The 23,845-nt window shown below is 35.2% G+C and overlaps 1 protein-coding gene and 1 long non-coding RNA gene across 4 annotated transcripts; one reads left to right on the forward strand and one right to left on the reverse strand.

Annotated features, from left to right (window-relative positions):
* Window positions 1-40: 40 nt before the first annotated feature.
* LOC100377060 (putative E3 ubiquitin-protein ligase ariadne-2) lies at window positions 41-21,509 on the reverse strand. 3 transcript variants are annotated; one of them, XR_014928971.1, is made up of 15 exons: window positions 21,341-21,509; window positions 19,935-20,217; window positions 19,164-19,231; window positions 18,368-18,440; window positions 14,735-14,885; window positions 14,078-14,199; window positions 13,409-13,518; window positions 12,476-12,593; window positions 11,441-11,491; window positions 11,269-11,314; window positions 9,992-10,119; window positions 9,750-9,893; window positions 8,491-8,643; window positions 6,016-6,116; window positions 41-2,818 (listed from the first exon to the last, which is right to left on the reverse strand). XR_014928971.1 is itself a non-coding variant. In XM_085496974.1 (14 exons), the coding sequence occupies exons 2-14, from the start codon at window positions 20,160-20,162 to the stop codon at window positions 2,747-2,749; spliced, it is 1,464 nt and encodes a 487-aa protein (XP_085353100.1). In that variant the 5' UTR covers window positions 20,163-20,217; window positions 21,341-21,509; the 3' UTR covers window positions 41-2,746. The 3 variants fall into 3 exon arrangements, 2 of the variants coding, with proteins under 2 accessions (XP_085353100.1, XP_085353101.1); XM_085496974.1 differs by lacking the exon at window positions 6,016-6,116; XM_085496975.1 differs by lacking the exon at window positions 6,016-6,116 and having other exon boundaries at window positions 21,321-21,509.
* A 204-nt stretch (window positions 21,510-21,713) lies between these two features.
* On the forward strand, window positions 21,714-23,844 carry LOC144350625 (uncharacterized). The gene is made up of 2 exons (XR_013420276.1): window positions 21,714-21,767; window positions 23,640-23,844. It is a non-coding gene; the product is annotated as an uncharacterized LOC144350625 (long non-coding RNA).
* Window position 23,845: the final 1 nt, after the last annotated feature.

Here is a 23,845-nt window from a genome sequence, read left to right on the forward strand (position 1 = left end):
CAACTCCAATATAAAGTTAATAAAAGAAATCACACCTTAATTTAAACATAGTAACTTGGATTTATTTTATACAAGCATACAAACAAGTCTTGTATCTGGGACGAAGATTATTTCATATAAAATCCCTTCTTACTGTATATTAGACATTTATCCAACATATTAATTTACCCTAAAAACACTCGTCAATATTATAATCCTTAAATGAACAACCTTCCCGTGCAGTGTAAAAGGCATCGTCACAACATATATATATATTGATCATCTGTATTGCATTCATTGTTATGGTTCCATTTAGTGGCCAAACTATGAATATTCTATGCTCCAGGGAGACTCTTGTAAGATAGCTGAAATTACATTCACAATTATTCAATTATTATTTTGTGTGAATTGCGAGAAATATATAATATATATTCACATTTCAAGTTTTGGCTCCCCATTTGCTTAATTTCTTTTGCTTGTTAACTCTTTTTAACAGTGTTTCAACGCATGGATTTAACAGATACTGCTAGCTACTGTAATTTCAGAATCAAAATCCTGGTGAATTTTTGTTTTTTCTTCAAGCAATGCATGCATTCAGACAATCAAATATTTTCACACAAACGTCTCAAGACCCTAATAAAAACTCTATGAATGTTAGCACTTCAATGTGGATCGCCTAAAACATTTGTCCTAAAAGGTGGACACATCCCAGAAATATAAAATTATAGTTATTTTGGACACAGTCTGCTTTTGAAATGCTAGTGTAAGCGAATACCGCAATATTTTTTCATGTTTGGGTATTAGCATATGTAAAATACATGTTGCAAATGAAGTAAAGTTGGTGAGCAACAGCGCACAAACCATACACTTTATAAATAGCCCCCAGAATAGGTACTTTTCAAAGAAGATTATATTTTTGAAAAAAAAAACAGTCTGTTCAACATATAAAATTGATCTTCACTGGTGTTTGTAGATGCCCATATATCACAAATACCTGTACTTTTCAAAAACCCAGTTTATCTTGCAAGAGATTTTCAGAGTGCAATGACATGAACTGGGGTTGGCACACAACAAATACTTCTGTGGTAAATAAACTGGAATTAGTGCAGATATATATATATATAAATACGGTAATAGAGGAATTAATACACAACTACATGAATATTGAAACTCGACAGCACTGTTTTGTAAGGTACAAGTACCTCACTCATCAGGAGCTTTAAACATAAAACAGTGCTGTTGAGTTTCAATATTCATGTAGTTGTGTATTAATTCCTCTATTATCGTATTTATCCGCCGCTCTACATATACTTTGTATTGAGCACTTTTGTTTTGGAATAATCAACTCCCACATCTGTTCACATATGTATAATTTAGACTTGTTTCTAGGCCACAAAGACTTTTTTAAATCACTCCGAACATTTTGTGGAGAAAATCAAATATCAAACTTGCACTTTGAGATCATTCATGAAGCTTTATTTGCGGTCTTGGAACTAGTATGCAAAAAATTACAGTGAGTAATTTGGAACAAAAATGAATCATTGTGAGTCCATGTTTTTTGGCACACGATTCAAAAACTTTAGGCAAAGCAAAGCAAATTTGAACACACAATCAAACAGTTATCAGTGTTCAAACACATTATTGGAATTTGCACATTTATGAAATCCATCTCACAAATCCATGCAAATTCAGACCATCAAATATTTCACATAATAATGCAAAGACCCGAATAAAGCTTTCAAAGTGCAACTGTAATACAAAATTAGAGTAGGCTTTAGGACAACTGTTACCAGAACTCCAATGAGAAATGCACATATGCAAAATGATAGAGTACCACAAAAGTTAGGATTACATAGCACATTCAACTATACCAGCAAGGCATAACTTGCATAAAACTGTTAAAGCTGTTAGTTTCTGTTGAAAGGGACCACACAAGATTAACTTGTACACTCATTACAGAAACATCATCATTCAAGTAAAAACTAGAATGACCTTTATTACTGTGGAATACTTTTATTTTCGCTGGAATTAATTTTCGCTGAAAAGGCTTTTTGGACGTTTTGCTTGGAATTTATTTTCACTGATTTTTCATGAATTTAATGTGAAATATAAGAAAAAAAGTATATTCGCTGGATTTTATTTTCACGGAATCATCCCTTCAGTGAAAATAGCGAAAATAAATTCCAAGCGAAAATAAAGTATTCTACAGTATCTGTATCATAATTAAAAAAAACAAATAACACACCGTTTGGGTGAATTTTGGGAAGATATAGAAAATGAAATTCAAAGCAAAGCTGCACACACATATTGATTTTAGTAATAATTTACCAATGGAATTAAAATTGGTGAAACACATACTTTATAAGTGAATGGCATGTTGGCAGTTTATTGATTTTGGTACATTCTCGTTATTTAACACTTCTAGTGCGGATGTAGATGTTTTGATGACATGGACCCCAGAATACTGTATTTTACTGTTATTTTCACTGAAAGAATGGGAATATTCGTTTCCCATTGCTATGACAATTCAGTGAATTAAAAAAAAATGTGCCAGCCCAAATGAAAATAAATCCAGGCTTAAATAAAGCAATTCACAGTACTATAATCTGCCAACTAGTAAAACGACAGATCTGTTCAATCACATTTTGTAGGCTTTCTATCAAACTAATATTTTGCAGGAAGCTATAGTACATCACTGTATTCCCCCATCACCGATACAAGCCTGGTCATCTGAGATTTAATTTACATGGATCACAGCAATGTCTTCTCAATGTGGAAGAAAATCTTTTAAGAGTGTTAGCCGTCTCGTTTCAGCTATATCCATTTGGTTGGCTAAATCCTGAAAGTGAAAAAAAAAAATGACAGTACTTTAGGGGATGATTAGAATACAACATACACTTGAATACAACTACACAAACCAAATACTGTGGGGTCTCTGCCAGGACTGAGTCTAAATAGGATCCCCCAAATCATGTTGAGTGAGCTTTTTGACTGCTAGGGAAAAAATATAATTGGATGCGACTATTTAGGTGTATACATGATTTCCATTTTTTGTTTGTTTATAAGGCTACACCGATTTAATTTTATGGATGACATCCGCGCGCGCATTATTTTTCGCCTGTTCTCAAAAAAAACAAAAAAAAATCTCCGATGACGAGTCTCCACAGATCGGTTTTCTGTTCGGAACTTGTCGACTCATATTGTCGCAAAGCGCCGACTTGTCGTAAAACTCGTTTTGGACTACCTCAAAACCAAACTCCGCGTTACGTAAAGTGCAAAGACCTATGGGAAAGAGATTGCCTCAAAACATGCAAATTTTGCCAAAAATGATCCAACATGGCGACCACACCACCAAAATACGTGAGCATAAAAGTTCAGAGGTGAAACGGAGGGATTGTTGTAGACTGGTACGCAATTGACGTTGGCCAGGGAGACGTTTACACAGCTATACGAGAGGTCGGTAGTGGCAAGCGAGTTTCGCCCAGACAACTTTGAGAACATATTGTCCAGAGTGGCTGTCCCGCGTTTCTTCTGCAATGATGAGAGAAATGGGAGAGGAGTGGAGGTGTATGGTGGCCTAAAAGTCGGTCAGGCGACAAATCAGTTTGGTTGCTTTGTCCGCATTGAAGTCGACAAAACTGCAACGAAAGCAGCAGAAGCTCCTTGGCCGAAGTCCCCTTATTATTTTTTTCATTTTCTGATTCAGATAATTTGCTTGCACACACATTCAGTAATATTTTGATCATATGACCCATTTTCATCAAGATACATGTACATAATTTTCTGTATCCAAATTTTTGTTGACTCTCTGTTGGTGTTTTTTTTCAATATCGAGCTTCTTATAATTTGTTACATAGTTGAAGTAGTTCTAGAGCATTTGTGTCTACACTTAGTCTATCTGAAGTGTCACTTTAAAAGCTAAAGTTAATTTCCAGGTTGCTGTTGACAAACTTATTGTTCATTTTTAATTATTTTTTTTTTCAATACAACACAGTAAGTTTTTCTTCATATGAAAATTGGTGCTTACAAGTCTTAGTAGGGGATTTGGATCATAACACGATCTAAATCCAACGTTAAGCCTATAAATGTTCCATTGTTTTTAGTGCCAAACCCCTTTGTTAAGTACAACAACAAATATTTCGTTGGTGTTTGTGAGCTCTTGTGTGATTGGTCAATGCATGGACAGCTCTTCCACTTCCGTGTTTTACTCCCTATCAATTTGGGCCCTGTTTAACCATAGACAGTATAGTAGTATAGTAACACCAATGTCAAACGCTGTATGCCCAACGTAAGCAGGGCTGGAATATTATGATGAGCAAGTAAACAATGACGTCATATTTACTTCCATGCGATGTCGCTACTTTCGTATCGAACTACAAGTATCTTTCCGCAATGCGCATCTTCCGAACACACAATAGTTATCAGATGTTCTCGTGAACGTGGTTGACTAGTAAAAAATATGACTTTTAATATATATGTTCCTGTTTAATTGAATAAAATTAAAAGTTAGTTTCAGACGGCAGTAATGTTTCCGTACATGTTATATTCAGTCTGTACCCCGTTTTCGACAAAATATTTGAATATTTTTGTTTTCATGGTGCATGAATCTTATTATGTTATTGTTTACCGACTATGCTCGTTTTTTATTATTCTCTGCCACGCATTTTTTTTTCAAACAGACTTTGAATCCGTATGTTCTCTCGTCTGTCACCATCTTGACAATAGCTCACACTCTTTCAACCGGAATTTATGTCTAAGGTTGTACCCCGTTTTCGACAAAATACTCGAATATTTTAGTTTTCATGATGCATGAATCTTCTTATTATGTTATTTTCCACCGACTGTGCTCGTTTTTTGTTGTTCTCTGTCTTGCACTTATTTTGAAATTAATTTTCAATCCATCCGTTTTCATATCTGTCGTCATCTTGACTACTTTATTCACACTCTTTCAAACGGAATGCATGTCTAAGTTTGTACCCCGTATTCGACAAAATACACAAATATTATTGTTTTCATGATGCATGAATCGTCAAATTTTGTTATTTTCACTGACTACACTTGTTTGTTGTCTGTCTCGCATTTTTTTAATAGACTTTCATTCCGTTTTCCGTTTTCACATCTGTCGCCATCTTGACTACACATCCAGTCTTTCAGCCTGAATGCACATCTACCTACGTTATACCCTGTTTTTATTAATAATTTCAACAAAATAACTCGAATACTTGTGAATAAATGAGGCACAATTGTCTTTATTATATTATTTTCACTATTTTCGGTTTTTTGCTAGCGTTTCAAAGGGTTTCTTTTACGTGAAGATCAAGAAAACGCAAATCTTCGCTATTTTCGATGTTGATGCCCGGGCTCTGAATCACACACACAGAGTTGTTAACATGAATTGCTGTGTCTACTGCGTTTGGATCTTCTTCACTATCATTTCCACCGTCATCAAAATCCGAAAAAAAAACATCGAGCAAATCATCTACTCACGGGAACTCGTGATCAGCAACGGCCATTTAGAATACCCATGGAATACCGTAGGCGACTCTCATCAACGAAATTACGCATTCCGCTTCATTGATTGTTTAGTTTGATAATTTATAAACATATATTCAGTGTGAGACTGTTGCTTTCTAGTTGTGTTAATACAAAGATGATTTAAACTTGTCCCTTCCGTTACCAACGTATTCAATATATGGAAATAGCATGTGTGTGCGTTTGCGTGAGTGAAAGATGCAGGCGAAATTTCTCGTCAGTTCTATTTATTTCGAACGCGCGTGGTCGGTGCCTTTGATTGAGTTTATTTTGTTCTTTCATTCGCAAAATCTATCACTGGCACCGTTTATTTTGTCATGTCTCACAACTGAATGTCCAAGCTGACTTTGTTTTGGCTGTATATAGTTTTGTGGACAAGGGAGGTCATCTTGGTTGCCTAATTAAAATACCTGTCAGGCATCTCTACCTTAACGAGAAATCGAAATAAATATTTAGTTTATGTTAACGGTTAGTTTAAATCAGCTTAACTTTTTTCCAGCCTACCCTGCTACAATAGAATCGCTGGAGTTGCTTGTCCTTCCTACTATATTGTCTATGGTTTAACTCCGGGGTTACGTCCAAACGCCACCCTCTTGACTGGAGATCTGTGTTAGAAAATAAACCTTTGTTGTTGCAGTGTACGCAAGAAGATGAACTACTTATGTTTTTAACATCACTTCACCTATTAACAATTCACCCCTAGACGTGATAATTTCATTTCAATAGTAAAAATCCGTTCTCAAAAATCCAAATAATCACAACCTCACCGAAATTCATTTTCTATTCTTACCCACAAGCCACACCCAGACCATTCATCAAAACGAGTGGTCTGGGGTATACTAGTACTCTGACCCATGCCGAGGACTTCCTGTTTGTAATGCTATATGATAAATCAGATTAACTATCACGTGAAGCCAAAGACAATTGTCTTTGGTGAAACCAAATGAAAATCATTCTAAAATAACGTACTTATACCATATTGATTCTGGAAAAAAATGACATTTGCAATAATAATCGACGAGCAGGTCTGGGTAGTAACGTTCGGTTGACGAAATAGACGATACAACAGTACTGATTGGACCTACATGAATGCTACTCTATTTCACATAACCAAATGTTGTTGTTTTTTGCTGTTGTACATTATCTTCGGTAATAACTCCGAAAGTGAAGTCTTATATCTTCAGCAGAACGTAGCCGTTAAAACTTGCAAAACGAGTCTGTTTCGATTCATCATCGCTTAAGCAGCATACAATTTATTTATTTTTTGACTCATTTAAAAAATACGAACGGTGTCAATATTTAAAATTGCATTTTGTCTGTCTCTAGCGTGCCTCAGAATGATATAGATCTTGACCGATCGTATTTACAAAGGACCTGAATGTACAACACTAATTTCACCCAACCTCCTGCTCGCTTCTGCTTTTCGATTATCATTTTTAATCGTTTTTGCAACCGCCTGTTGAATAATTTTCGCTTATTTTTTCGAGCGCGCGAACCCAGAAATTTCCCCCGTCTGCATGCTCGCATTTTAAATACTAGTACATGGCCGTGGCATCAATATGTTCCTGGTGTATCTGCTCTCTGCCCTAAGGAGTTAGCATTGCCTGTATCACGTAATGGTCTCGATAATCATGTTGTTGAAACGATATAGCAGCCCTGGATTCAAACGGAACACAGTCCCGCTGTACGTTCGCGAACGAAACAAAGTATGATGATTTGGAAGTGTCGTTCGAAATTAAATAATGGTTAAATACTCATTGAATCCTCAAACTTTAACACTAAAACAACCATTTCGACAACTCATGTGCCAGTGTTCAGTGTTTGAACAAGCGGTCAGTGTTTTTAATAAGCGAGTGAGAAAAAAAAGGGATAAAAACATGGTCGTGTTTCCGGTCGGAAATTAAGTGATATGTTATAAAATGTTATAAAAGCGAAATATTGGGTGAAATGAGTATTGATGCCCATTTATAGCTTGACAATGCGTCACCAAATGGGGACATGGTTAGAGTTGGTAGTACCATGGAAGGTACAAATCCATGATACCAGTACTAGTATACGCGGGGAGGGAGTCCAGAGAGGGAACAGCCAGCATCCCTTTTACGGGGAAACGTGAAATCTCGACGGATTTGTTTCGTTCTCACATGTAATATTAGGTTTTGTGGGCTTCTGAGTTCAAAAATGATGACTAAATCAGCTAAAAAGCAAGCGTTTAGAAACATACCTATGCAGAAGTTAGTTTGCCAGTACTTAATCCATTTTTAACACCTAGGCTACTCTATTGACATTGGTTGTTTATTTCATGGATTTGGCACTTGAGGTAGCTGATAAGCCGTGTCGAAAACGTGCACAAAACGACCATTCTGTGCACGTTTTCGACACGGATTAAAAACCAGTTGTAAGCACAAATTTTCATATGTTTATTATTGAGTTGATGTGTATGCCTTTGGCAAAGCTAACATCTGCCTTATCCTCTTGCCTTTTCAAAATCAAAGGTGATGATACCTGTGACAGTAATACAGTACGAAATGTGTACATCAGCATGTGCCTCCTACAAATTAAGACTTGTTGTTTTTTTGATACACTGTGGTTAAATTCGTAATAATAGCTCCGTAGTCCTGTTGTTTTAGCAGCATTTTTTTTTTGGCCGAATTTTTTTTCTCGCCCTCTCGCATTAGTTTTGGGGTCTTCAGAGGATGTCATCTATAAAATTAAATCAGTGTGGGCTAAAATGTGATTTTCATTTAACTGAAATTCTCTAGTAAGATGTTTTTCAATATCACTATATCAATGTACGATTTACTGTTCCATCAACGATGCACCAGAGAATTACGGTAGTACCATTAGTTGCATCATGGCAAATTTTTGAATGTCATTGATGTGCTTATCAGCTTAGAGGACACACTGGTCTCAGCTGCACTTCAGTAGATCTGCTTATCCAAATAATGAAAAGAAGAAATATGATTACACTCTTGTACATACCCCTCTATCAGTTGTCTCAGCTCTTTCTACTTTCCATGAGAGGTTCTCTATTTCAGCTTCTAGTTGAGCTTGTTGATATTCAAACAGTTTCTTTCTTGGTCCTGCTTCCATAAAATAAGCATATGGGTAGGTGTACTGCAATGTATATCGGCACTACAAAAAATATAATATTACGTGTAGGATTTCATGTCTGAACAGCCAGATTTATTGGTGATACAGTGTTCTCCCAAGAATTTTGACCAAACATAGTGGGATCATTGCTTTGATTTATTAAGTATATCATTTGCATAATATATATTAATTTGATAGTGTGAACAAAACCGTTCCACCGCAATCAATGTGGCGTCATTATCTGTATATCTGCACTGTAACACTCACAGCATTGTGTCATTTATGACCATAGGCAATAAATTGGATGTCCGCTCAAGACTTCAGTTTGATTGGGACTGAGATAGTTTTTTTTTAGTTTTTTAATTGTGTTGGAGGAAATTCCACTTGAGGTACAGTAATAAGGTCAAGCTTGACTGTGAAAATAAATCATCTGTTAATCAGAAAATCATGAACACGCTTTTGACCAATGGTAATCGCTGTGGCAGAACACTATTAAAGTAGTATGATACAAGTCATTGTCAATGACACGTCCCCGTTCCGTTCATATTTGCGTGACATATACATTCAAAGCAAATCATGACCGAAATCTCAGACCACTTTCAGTGGTCTAATCCGAAATGCACCTGCATATGTACAACACATTGTACTAAATCTGAACAAAATCCATCCATGCATGACTGAGATCTGGTTCCGGAATTGTGAAAATATGTGATTTTGATGCATTTTCGGCCTTAAAATGGCCATCATTCAGCTATCGTTAATGAGATCATGAAACAAATGCACATACATATTTGTGACAGGATGTACCTTGTGTGTGTGAAGTTTGAACTCGATCAATCCAGGCATGTCTCAGATACGGATCCAGAACTGAATTCTTTAAAACAAAATGGCCGCCAGTCGGCCATTTCAAACCCGATCCCCCCCCAAAAAATGACGTGCATCAAGGTCCTATTATGTTTAATGTATGTACCAAATTTGAACAAAATCCGTCCATGCATAACTGAGATCCGGGTCCGGAATGGTGAAAATGTGCGATTCGGTCCATGCATGTTTGAGATACAGGTGATCACGGATGCACACAGGGCAAACCATAAGTCCCCGACTACGTCCGAACGGGGACTAATAAAGACTATGAAAAAAAAAATTACTTTAGCTAATAATGCAGCAGCATCCAATAGATACTGCCAGTCAATCCAGGTACCAGCATTCTTCATCACTTTATCTTCTATTCTTTGATTAATCTTTTTAAATGTCTCCTCTTCTAATCTTAAACTCTTAGAATGGTTTTCCCACTAAGTGAGGTCAAGAGAAATAAATACAGTCAATGGACAAGTCTCTGAAAAAACGTTAATACATATATTAATTATTTAAAAAATGTTAAAATTCTTACCCTTTCAAAATAGAATAAATATTTTTTGAGTGCTTCTCTGGCTTGAACATGAACTGATTCATTAGCTATGTTGGGATTTTCTTTATAACGACTGCATTCATAGTATTCACTGCCGTGGTTCTTCCAGTCTGCATGGAGTAAAACAAGACATCAATGAGAATGACTGATATAGGAAGATACATACTGTTATAGACACATCAAATAACAGTAAATTTCAAGCCTAGTAATACCGGTATCTGTGAAATACGCTCTTTCTCAAGAGAACTCTGCAGGCTGCAGAAAACTACTAAGTGATATCAAACTCCTGAATATCACTAAGCCACAATATTTGTTGAACCAAATGATTACTGGCAATTGCAAGCCTACTAGCAATCCATACCATTTTCAGGTGGTCAATAACAATGAATTTTCATACATCAGCTTATGTGTTATGCAACACAGTGGTTTTTGGCATGAGACAAAGTATGAAAGTCTGCACAATAGTCTTCAAGAAATTCTTTTACACATTTCACTCTGAGAATAAATATGAGCAATGAGAAGTAGATATCCATTGGATCAGCTTTACCAGAAAACGCCTATTGCAAGAGTCACATTTAAACATCCGTAATTCACTTCAGCATTGTGTTGTAAAAATGGCCATAATTGGAAAATTCCAGATAATTCTGATTGATTCATAACAGACTTGACCTGTTAGGTCAGGTCAGAAGGCATTGTTGCAGGTCAAATCATGCAAAAGAAACATCATGGTGGAAACTGCTTGCGAGAAGAGTTTGCATAACAATTGAAAAGGTTCAACAATGAAAATGATGATGAAGCTCTCAACTATTTTTTTCACAGACCATAATTTTTACTCCATGAAGTCTGATGGTATGTAAATCATATTATAATAAAATGTGCATATTTCTGTTTCTTCATTGTAAAAGTGTTGTGGAAATCAATAATGATGACAGAACTCATTTCACAATGGCACATGATGGTTGAACATATTCATTTGCTCGAATAAGCACAAGGTTTTTTAAGCTGAGAACCCTGAACACCAAGTCAGACAAGTTCACTAACAGATTAACATTATAGGTCATTGTGAAGTGTGTATTTGTATTTGTGTAAGCAATGAATTTGTCATGTGTTACATATGTCGCATGTGAACCCCTCCATACTAAATACAATGCATCACTACAACCCCCCCACACACACACACACAATGTGTCACTACAACCACCTTTTGTAAAAATATAAAGCTGTGCTCCACAATGGGGAAACATATAATTAGAACATACCTCCTAAACACATCCAGCAGAAATCATGTTTACATTTATAGCATTGCTGAAAAGAAACAACAAAATTAGAAATATTTAAATTGCAAGTATGACAATGGTATTACATACATGTTGTCCAATCAAATGAAAGAAATTTAACATGCGCACATGCAGTGACATCCAATTATCTTACCATATGGTTACATCCTCCGTTCTTCTCTATACAAACACTGCACTTAGGGCACTGTAGAACAAAAAATACAATGAGTTGAGTTTGATACATGTTACCAAATTGTAACCAAATTGACAGCCACCATTGATTTTAAGTGTGGGAAACAAATGTACCAATGGTTGATGGAATTAAGGGAGTTTTTTTATTGTTTTATTCCAATATTCTGTTATCATGATTGTTAAAATATGGTGGATATGATGTAGCGTTCACAGTGTATATAGCACCATTAATATTCCAATTTGGGCATCCTTTTTGAAAGATGCAAATTACTGTAGAATCCTTTATTTTCGCTATGTTCGCTGAGGGAATGATTCAGTGAAAATAAAATCCAGTGAATATACCTTTTTTCCTATACTTTACATTCAACTAATTCCAAAAAGTCTTTTCAGTGAAAATTAATTCCAGCTAAAATAAAGTATTCTACAGTATTCAAAGTCATTGGCACATATTCAATATTCAAACCGCTTTTTGATCGAATTAACCGCATTGAACCACAATTCGAGTTCCTTTCGCCTATCTGTAAACTTACATATATTTTTTCTCAGGATAACCATGAAATCATCCAAATTATTGCAAGATTTGTTTACACAGCTTTTCAGATTAGATATAATTTGTTAGTGTGAGTTCTCCAATAGATGAGTTGTATATGTGTGTGATATATATATATATATATATATATATATATATATATAATACTTTATTTTATTGAGGCGATTAAAGTCACGCCTGTAACTTTCGCATTGTAACCTGTTCCCCCAAGTTAGTGGGGTATATTTCTTTAGAGAAATGGAAATAAAATAATAATAATAATAAAATAAAATACAGCATTCATTGTTAATAGTGTGCATGGATTACATAATTCATCCAAATAGCTATAGCAGTTCAAGATGCTCCTGCTGGAGTAAAGAAACAAAACCAGTAACATGCAAGAATAACCTATTCTTCAATTCTTAAAAAACATGAAAAAAAAGAAATATTAGTTACCAGGGTACTTACATCTTTCGTATGTGCACTAATATAGTTTGCAGTTTCAGAGTCATCTCGACATTTGGTTAACCATTTTTTGATAACTTCACATTCTGTTGGGGCATGGTAGTGTAGCTTGCACTTAAAACTGCAAGTAAAGGCAAAATGACTGAATTGCATGCATTCTGATGACAACTGTGTTGATTCCATAATTGACAGATTGCTATGCATTATCGCCTACACAGATATCCAAAACATTATTTGGTTTCAACAGTGATAATTTAAAGCTGCCACTGAGAAATTCACCAGGTATTACAGCTGGTCTCAAAAATATAAAACTTTAGACTCGCTGGTGCAGACACATCAGGTAAACACCTATTCTGGATCAATTCAAACTGCAGCAGGGATGGACAATACAGTGCTACTCAACCTTACTGGTCTTCAAAACTATATTATACAATTTTCGCCTGTGACACATGGGCTGTGGAAACCTTTTTTTATTGATTTTATTAATGTGTTAAGAACAAAACTGTCTAAGTTGTTCCATAGCCACTCAAGTGGTAACATCACTGTCAAGTAGAAACCACATTCATCTCATGTACATGCGAAGTTGAAGCTAGATTACCAGTAGTCATTTACTGGTATACCATATTTGACTGCCCTGTTACTGTCTAGCACAAGCATCCACTATGTTCTCGCAAGAAGATGTTTGATTTATGTTTTAATGGTAAGATCAAAGATCAGTCTTTTTTGTTATATGTACAATCACTTTAACTGACAAAAATTGAATGCTTGTTGGAAAGAAAAGTGGTATTATCTGACGTGGACAAGTACATCACGTAGTTTTTGTAGTTTTGTAAACTTTTCAAAGTTTTTTTTTTTTTATGTGATCAATGTTTATTTACCATGATGCTAAGATTTGATTTGAGCAGTTGAAGACATTTCTATGGAAGATCTACTTACCAGAATGAATTATTGCACTTTGTACAGATAGCCCTTTTAGCTGCTGGCTGTTCAGCTTTCAATACAATATCACATCCAGGACCAGGACAAAACGATAACTGAAAATGACTCTGTTGAGAAGAAAGTGACAATACAAGTCATTTACCATAATCCTGCTATAGAACTTGCTTTAGCTATTTTTAGAACAATTCCATAGAGCGCAATGTTAAACAAAAATTGCATTTTTCAACACTTTTTAAAACCCAGATTTTTGAAAAAATTCAGGAAAACAAAAAGTAGGCCATCATTAACAATATATTATTTTTTCAGCCTATGTCACCAGCCTACAATTTGAGATATGGCATAATATCTCTGCCATAGGAACCTATGGTAAAAGCACTATAATACTGCCAAAATGGCCGCTATCCACTAAAATACAACCACGATTTTCTCGAAAATTAACCTGGTGACCCCCACTTTTTTCAAAGTCAATATTCTTATGTTGCCTGGAAATACAATATATTAAAAAATTAAGAAATTCTGGGTTTTTGAAATCATGAGTAGGCATCTACCTTAAATCACCTTCGAAAAAAATTAAATAATAACAATCCTTCCATTCATGTGAACCTTTGAAAAAATCTGATCACACATCTAATTTTCTTGTTCTAATTGTGTAATTAGATTCCTCACCTGTACATGGTCTTTAAATGTGAAGTATTTATATTTTTTAATAATGTCTCGTCTGGATAACAACGGCAAGACAAAATCTTCTGGTGCAACTATGGAACAGTTATTAGCCATGCATTGGATATCTATGTAAGAATAAAACACAAATACATTATAAATTTCCTGATTTTGTGTACACTTATTATTTTATTATAAACTATTAGCAATAATAACAAATTGAGAAAAAATTGTATACTATATATCATGACACACATAACTTGCGTACGACTAGATTGTGACAAAAAAAACACAGGGAAGATCAAAAACCCATAAAGTCGCAATCAAATTCTTATAATTAAAAAAAAGAACAGCATACATGTACGTAAGGGGCTCATGTGAAATAGAACACATATATTATTTCAACAACAGTTCCACTGTCAACACACAATATGAAAAAATACGAAAAATGCGAAAAATACAAAAAGATACCAAGCAAAGATACAAATCAAGTCTTATCTCAGCTATAGATTAGCTTGCTGTGATTCCATTGAACATTTTTTTTTTCTGCAGCCCAGATTGATTTGCCATGCTTGTGCCTGCTGACATCAACCTGAGAGAAAATATTGTGGGATTACTTAAACCCCTGGTATATAATTATCTGTGATGTTGACATAGACCTACCTGTTGACACACCATCTTCAATAAGAACACAGAAATGCATAGTCCAACAATCTTTACAGAAATAATGCTTGCATGCCAAGGCATTTAATTTATCTACACTTGTCTTCTGAAGACATACAGGACACATACCATTACTTGGAGGGCCAGTCAACTGTACAGTAAAATGAGAGATGTAACGCAAACATTATTACTGTATTTGCTCAGTTATAAGCACATCTTTTATAGAAATGCACATAAACATAATTACATTCATATTTTCTTTTATGCTTGATCATTATGAAACATGTCCTACATTGTACTAGTCGGTGGTCAATAATAATTAACCATAATAATTCAGGAGATTAAACTCAATAACGAGCTTGGTTTTATCACATATACAAGTCCATTTTTTGACAAATATAAATATGCCCAATATCCTTATTACGTTTACATTTCCAGTGTCTTCCTAAAACTTATATGATTCGCTAAATCAGTGTATATATTCTGCATTCTGAAGTAGGTACAGTGATCTCACCAGACTGCGCCCTTGCGCCATTTGTGCAATATTTCAAAATTTGGCGCAAAATTTCAATTAAATCGAGCCACATTTGGCGCAGAAAAAAAAACTGCGTCCAAACGACTTTCCCATTTTGACCGTATGGTGGCGCTATCAACGTAGTAATTTATTCCCTAGAGGGGTCCCACAATTGAGTAACGTCTTGCAATATATGCAACTCATTTCAAGCCCCATGGAATGGGCGCCGTGAGCAAGCCAAAACGTCAGAGAACTTTATTGAATTTTGGAATTTGACGAAATCCTGATTCGGTACATGATGCTCAAAGTATTTAACTATTAGCGATGAACTGAAAACCCCGGCATGTGTTAAACTAATGTGTGTGATGACTTTATGATTATTTATAAATGTTAACTCAATAAGGGCTGCAATTTTACCTTGATTCAATTTTATTTACCCATTAATGGTTACACCATGGAAATTTTCATCCTTTGACAGGTAGGTGGACATTTCCCTAAACCAATTTACCCCCGGCCCTATTTTATAATTTATGGCCCTGCTTTTTTCAAACGATGTGCCTTTATGGCCCCACAAAAACAGAATGTGGTGAGAACACTGTAGGTACATGTATCACAAATAATAAGTTTAAATAGTAAGTTACAACTGCTAAGTTTTATTCACAAAAAGGCAAAAAAGGGTAAGGGAAGAGTAGGAAATCAAACGGGCGGTTCATCGCGGTAATTACCGCAGCTCTCCGCGGTACACTGGAGAGAGCCGCGGACTGCTTATAATTAGGGGTCTCTACCGCGGTGGCCACTAAGTACCGGTTGCAACCGCGGTCTTAGGAAAGGTGTGAAATACGTACTTAACAGTTTCCTTTGTGATTCCACGAGTCTTTGTTTTAAATAGCTGTTTTTAAATCGAGCAGGTTACGAGCATCGCTGGCATGGAAATACTAAGCATATGGTAATATTATCGGCCCACGTATTTTATATATACGAACTGTTGTTGCGTGAAACAATGGTATATGTTGTATTTTATGCATGTATTTATCACCAATTCCAGGAGTAAAAGTCGTAACTTTCGAAGTTACGAGTATTATGACTCGTCCATACATTTCACTTGAATAAAGTCTACCACTTGAAAAGAATGTTATTTACCAAGTTTTAAATAGCCGAGCCTTCCTGATTCGAGCCTTTTGTTGATTTTACAACGGTGGGTATCATTAATGTTTATTCTTTGCCTGTATCGCATTCCAGACAAAAAGTTCAAGATCAGTAAACAAGAAATGGATGAACTAAAATGTCTCCTGTGTTTCCTGTGCGACATGATTATTAAAAAAAAAACAGAGTTAAGTGGTCATGTTCGTTCTATAAATCTAACCTTGCACGCATATTGACGCGTTTTTTTTTGTCTAAAACGACGTTGCCTTTCAGTTAACTCTTCGCGTTCATGGTATTTGTGAGAGTTTACAGATTTTTTGAACAAATGTTAAGTAACTATATCGTTTTGCGTCAAACTGGGTGGCCCGAATTTAAATGTCAGTGCGTGAACTCATTGAGGTCATTGCCTATTGTCGCACGTAATTCAAACACGTGGTTATTAGAGTTCAATCGAAATGTACGCAAATAATGCGATCGAAGTGCGTTGCGAGTTTATTATAAAAAAATTTAACATTACACATGATATTGTATGTTATTGTATGGTTAATATTACATATTCACTTTATTTTGAATAAAATAATTCACCGATGAATCAGAAGTATTTAAAATATTTTCTCGACTTTCGTTAGACACCTGACTCCGGGACCTGACTATCTTTTTCAATGATTTAAATGCGGCCATGTTTTTATTTGCGTAATAATTACGAATGCAACGCATTATCAAGTCGGTAATATTGAAATATTCACAGACCCAATAGCCCGGGTTAGTGTCCCAAAAATAATAAAAATAACTTAGTTTGCGTAATTATTATAAAAGCAATACATTAAGTTTAAATATTTAGAGCCCGTGCAATACTGTAAACATATTTGCGTTATTAGAAAAGCAGCACACTAAGTAAACGATGTTGAAATATTCAAAGCCAATACAGAGTTGGATACAAGTTGTGTTAATACAGTACCGCCGGATATACTGTAAAATCTGTATTAGAAACCGCGGCTTCTATTAAAATGGTACAATGCAACAGGGGGGATGCGGCTTCTAATAGAGCATCTACACATATGAGAAATGATGAATTTTTGGTTCTCAATTATTCAAAAAAAATAGGTGCGACTTCTATTAGGAATGCGGCTTCTAATACAGATTTTACGGTAATAACAATTTTACTAGATCGACGCACGAACCAAGAAAGAAAAAGGTTGCTAAGGTAACGCGCCAGTTCAGTGTATGACTTGGGGTCAAACTTTGGTCAACACACACTTGATGTCAGCATCGCCATGTAGCAAGTTTCGCAAAGTACTTGAAGTTCAATTGTGCCCCAAAATGATGTTGACGATCACTGAATTGTCGCAGCGCATGTTGTCCATACTACACCTCGTTTCGACTTTGGCTTGCTTTTCCTTCTTTGTGCATGTTCTTGTTCACGTAAAATGCGACCTCTCACCAATGTATTAAACACTTTGAATTTATACTTATGCGTGATTATATTTGGTCTAGCAAAAAATTAATCTTTCTAAACATTTTCCGAGACCATGCATGATATATATTCACAAAAGAATGTGATTATATTTTATATTATGTTGATCTCTACGTCTTTCTGGATCGTTTTGTGATTTTATTCTAAGGCTCAGGCAAATAAAATAATGTCAACTATTATAGACTAGTTTCCAAACTTTTAATGGTCTTAACAATAAGTGTGAATTGCTGTGCGAGCCAATCGCAGACGACCGCGGCCAGTCGGCGTCATGGAATCTATGCATAAATTTGCATAAAATGCGGTTGACTGGCGAGCACCCACCACCACCTCGGTAATGACCGCGGTGCATCGCCCGTTTGATTTCTTACTCTCCCCTAAATTGTTATACTTTGCAAAGTAAAAATCAAAGTACAGGTGAACAATGCTTTGATTGGGTTACAATACTAAATGATGTCACATACCATGAAGGGATACAGTGAGAATTGGACACAGCTCTACTCACCTTAGCTTTCTTAGAACAAGGAGGAGGTATAATATGGGTTTCTACCAACAGATTAGTTTTATCTTCAGCATTTCTAAATAAAATATAAAACACAGTTGTTGACATACTGATCATACACTGCCAGTTGAATTTATTGTTTGTCAGAGCAAGGTCTAGCCAAAAAGAATGACATTTTGTATGGACATAAATGTACATTTCAAAACACTGCATACAATGTGGAAACAGCCACCAGGATATTTATTTATTTTTATTTTGCAGCTGTTTTAGAGAATATGTGCAGTCAACCATACCAACTTCCAATAAATGAATTACAAACAGCAAATACTGTAAATTGGTTAAATTTCGCAAAAGATTTTTACGAATTTGCAGAGTCAGTGAAAATCATAACATTTTGTTGCAGTGAAAAAGTCTCTGAGACCCGTGACATGGAGTGTCAGCAACTTGCACAACATTTTGTCTCCACAAATGCAAATAAAATCATCAAATTGGGAAAATTATTAGCAGCAAAATTAAAGCAGTTTAACAGTAGGAAAAGTGTATGCGAACATATTTTCACCGACTTTGTGTTTTTCTCATAGTGTTACCTCCTACTCTGATGGCAAATTCCTCAAATGAAATTTGTAACTAAAAAAAAATTCAGGTAGTTGTACCCTAATTTTTTTTCTTCTTCTTTTCATATACCCAAGTTTCAGGAAATTTCTGTATTAGCCATGCCCAACTGCAACTATTCGTATGTGTGTTTTGTTAACCTTATCATAATTAGCCATTAATGTAATACATTTCACATTATATATACCTTTGTAATAGCTCCGAAGGTACCCAGTTATGCACTTTTAAAAGCACCTTTGCAATGGTTGGAGACACCTGTACATGTAATTTAAGAACAATCAGTCATAGCAATATATAGAGCAAGTTAAAATAATCAACAATAATAGATCAGACGATCCCCAGTAGCTAGTATTGTAGGTAAGATAATATGCAAATAACACAAGGATTGTCACGACAATACACCTGGTCAGTTTTGTGATATTTATTCCAACGTTTCGCCCTAGAAATAGGGCTTCAAGAAAACTCTGATGTAAATTGGCATAACCCATACCAAGTTACATGTAAGTGATCTGACAATCTGACACAAGTCAATTAATCAGTTCTTTAATTAATCATGCCTGGAAAGTTGCATCTATTACAACCATGGCATTCATAAGTAAATTAGCCATAAGGTAATTTATATTACTCGCCATGCTAGAGAAAAAAAATATTCTGCACACAGCACTTTTATCTAGCCCTACTCCCATCAACAATAGACTTATTTTCACGTTCACGATATTATCTAAATCACATTGCTGGAATAAATGCTGAATCAAATCCAGGATTTATTACCCTCGGAGACCATGCAGAGTCAAATTTGTCTAAGTGAAGAATAATGACTCATTATGAGGCGATAGACAATAGTTTGAGTGTGACACTGCTTGACAATAGCTATACATGGAAATATGACCTTTGACATTGCCAGTGCCTGCCTCAACTGTTTCGTCAGTATGAGAGAACATTTTGTTATGTTATCTACCTTCAGAGTTTTGCTAGCTTTGTCAACTTCCTCATCAAGAAATGCATTAACTTGCTCAACAGAGAGAGACTCTTGCTCAAAGTACTCTGGATCATCGTATTTATTCTCTGGCTTGTCACCATCTTCATGATCATCATTGTCATAGTAATCATACATATCCCCTTCATTGTCATCGTCATCATCATAATCGCTGTCATCTGAGCTTTGGCTATTCATATCCACAGACATGATCGGTGCTTACTTGTACACAATCAAATTTACAATTGAACAAATCAAATGAAATCTGTTGTTACAAAAAAAACACGAGTAAGTAGCTGTGGGTCTATAGCTCTTCTTGTGTCGGTCTGCAGTTATTTCTGATACATTTTGTGTCATTAAATTGTATATCAACATAGAAGAGCTATGGTTTGTCCCATAAACTTTTGTAACACAAACATACAAAGCCAAATGGCATAGCAAATAGTTGATAAAAGTAAACAATTTACATATAGTACGTAACAGAAACTTATTTCCAGTCGAACATGTATGTTTATTAAATGCTCACTGGCTCAAGATTTTGGAAGTCTATCACAAAGACTAAAGACCAACAAGAAGAGCTAAGGACCCACAGCTAATGAGTAAGTTGTTATGGAGTTTCAAAGAAAAACTTAGGAATAGAAATTGTTATAAACCATTCAATGTTCAGCACAGAAGTCGCCAAAAAGTGACAGAAAACCCATGAATGAAATAAATTTAGTGAAAGAAAAATAATATGAAAGAATTTTCTCAATGAATGGGTCATGTTTTTCTTTTTGCGCATAGAGTCCTGTGTAATAAATAACTCCATCATCTATGTAATGAAGTTTGGCTTATGACCAAGTTTTTGTTTCACATATGACCTTGTATCCGAAATTTATTCACAAAGTGTCAGCAATTCCAAAGACTTTCATGAAAATGTATTGATAGAACATTGTATCGATGTATGTATTGTTGCATTCAGAGATGAATCCGAAGCACTATTTAAATGTGTATTTAAATATGGAAAATAATAACACCACTTATAGTCACGAGATGACTTGACCCGTGGTCAATTACACAAGCGCGTCTTATTCTGACGTCATAAAAGGTCGCAAATATCGCCACAGACAACGTAAAAAAGAATTTCCGCATTTCGATTTAAATAACGCACGTAACAATTGCTACGTTTATGATTCTACGTATTCAAGAACAAAGTTGTGTATTTTTAATGCAAGCTAAATCGACAGAAGAGCTCGCCTAATCATAATTTCTCGAAACGGTTGGAAATTAGCCAAAAATGTCCTGAATTCGAGTAAAGTTTTGAGTGCCCCGGTTTCAAAACAAAAAGGCCGTCGAACATCGAAAGTACAACAACAATGACGAACTTACTACAAAACACAGTTTCTTACCACTGTGAAGATCTTGGTCCAGTAATTGGAGAGCAAAGGCATGTACATGTACACATACGATAGGTCATTCAGAAAAACTACAAAATCTGGTCAACAACTTCAGGAAATTGCGATGTTTATGAATTAGAAATAACTCCTGAAACAGAGTCAGCCATTTTAGAAATGACGTCACGAGAAAGGGCCAGTCTCAGCCTCGTTCGCGAAAATAAAAACACATCAGGTTGGTATACTGATCCGGGTATAACCGGGCGTAATACGCCCGGGTTATAAGCACATAAATTTGGAAAACAATTGTTTCATTCGATGTGTTGTTATGTGTTTTCGCAATGTCAATTAAAAATGTTTAAAAAAATGATAAATCTGACTGCGAGGGCGCTGCACTGGCTATTAGACATTTTACAACACGAGTCAAGTGAGTGAGTGTCTGGTAGGTAGGTTTGGGAATTCTTACTATTGATATTGCTAAATATGCAAGTATTTGCCGATATTTGCCACTTCCATGTCATTTTATAATTAACCAACTGCAGCTTGACAAACTAGCTAATCTATTGTGTCGTGTTCATCAGTATCGAAAGTTGTCGCACACATGAGTTGCTTCAATTAACTTTTAGTTGACCTGGGCCTTGACCCTGGCGCTATATCACATGGTCTATAACAATGAGTTATATTTATCGGACACTAAACTGTCTTCGGAGAGATCAGTATTAAGGTCGCCAATTACGTAACAGTAACAAAATAAGGATAACAATTTTACAGTGTTTGAACTTAAAATAAAAGCCAATAATCGTTTTGGGGAATGATAGTCGCTGTATACAGTTTTTTAAGACCTAGAGAAATATACAGTCACTATGTAAAAAGTTTGTCTTTTTGAACAGTATTTATCATCATACAATCAACAGACTGATAAGGAGTCTATTCTAAAACTTGTTGCCCCTATTGCAAAGTTCTAAGCTTTGGTCCCTGTCTGGTATACTTTAGTTTTGAACAATGGTAGTATATCATGAGTTGAAATCTGCTGTCTTGTAGAAAAGTTTAATGAATTTATTATGTCCATTTTCATAATAAATTTTCAATCAAAATCAATTTAATTGTTCTCATACTTCAATAATTTCTAAGTTTAGTGAAATATTTTTCTAGTTCAATATCATATTTGAAATGTACCGGTATGTTTGTTCTTATCATTCTTGCTGGCTGAATATTTTGTATTTTTATTGTCATTAGTTATTTCTGTTTTCCAGTTTCTCCAAATTGTTATTTATCTTTCCTGTCTGTGCACTTGAAAAAGTTGTAATAGATTTTAGAATATAAACCTGTTTGGTGTCTGTTAGTCGTGATTATAATTCCACTATATTGTACTACATTTGGTGTTTATCTGTTCATTAGCATAATATCTCTTAAAGGGAGTTATGAATATGAGGTTATTATGGGGATACCTCAAAGTATACACAAAGACAGTACACTGATAGTATCGACCGGCGTGCAGCGGAGGTCGATGCAATGGCGAACTGTCTGAATGCATACTTTGAGGTATCCTCATAATATTTAACCTTATTATTATACATCTTTTCCTTCCAACGATACATCATGGGAATGCAGAAATCCAAATTGTTTAAAACAAAATCAGCGAACTACTTTGTCTGGAGTTCGGTCAAACCCTGGTGGCAGCCATGTTTGTTTTTATTATTAAAGGACGCTTATGGCACGCTGTAACTTATGACGTTACGGTGACAGATGTATAATAATATTAGTTGTTTTTCAATAAATATTTCTAGTGGAAATCAGGTTGGTTTACAGTATATGCAGAGCTATGTAATAATAATATTAATAATCTTTATAGCATAATCATATCTTTATTTAGATATTGAATCATAAAAAAGAAAATAACAATAAAGATGAAGAACTGGGGAAGAAGCAAAACTGGAAGTGCTAAAATAGAAAAATAGAAAAAAAAAATAGTTTATTTAGGGGCAGCTGGTAGTTTTTTATAATGATTTTCTCTGGCACTGAAACAGTTATAGATGTAGCTTGCTGGTTTTATTATTTTTTGGCTGTTATTGCTTGTATTAATGTATTAAATTTGTGTCTTGCAACATTACAGTCCTCTCATTTTCATAATACTTGCTTTCACGTAAGAACTGCATTTTGTCTTTATCTATGTATGTCTTCTTCTCTCGGCCACTCTAGGTCATAGGCTATTCCCAACCGTACTATTGTACTCAAGTGAAATTATTGTCAGATCATTATACAGTACCGGTACTGTGATAAATTCTTACTTAAATTGTTTTCATTCATCCTATAGGCTACCTAAGGTCAGTCAGTCAATATATGGTTAAGGCAGTCAAGTCTGATATCATGTTTAGTGCAGTGAACAAACTGGTTGGGTTTTTAACTAAAAACGAGTTTTGTCGAGAGCAAGATCAAGGTGACGTTGAAACAGAAGTCAGAAATGATTTTGAAACAGTTTGGCCAGTATATTATGCGGGAACTGGTAAGAAAGAAGAAAAT

This window comes from Saccoglossus kowalevskii, chromosome 3 (genome assembly GCF_978046115.1).
Source record: "Saccoglossus kowalevskii chromosome 3, keSacKowa6.1, whole genome shotgun sequence".
In the NCBI taxonomy this organism is placed as follows: Eukaryota; Metazoa; Hemichordata; class Enteropneusta; family Harrimaniidae; genus Saccoglossus; species Saccoglossus kowalevskii.

Coding starts and splice junctions, on each gene's coding strand:
- LOC100377060 (XM_085496974.1), bottom strand. CDS start 20,162: ATGTCTGTGGATATGAATAGCCAAAGCTCAGATGACAGCGATTATGAT. Junction 14,886..18,367: donor CTTGTTCTAAGAAAGCTAAG/GTGAGTAGAGCT, acceptor TTTACTGTACAG/TTGACTGGCCCTCCAAGTAA. Junction 8,644..9,749: donor CTGCTGCATTATTAGCTAAA/GTAATTTTTTTT, acceptor TATTTTTTGTAG/TGCCGATATACATTGCAGTA.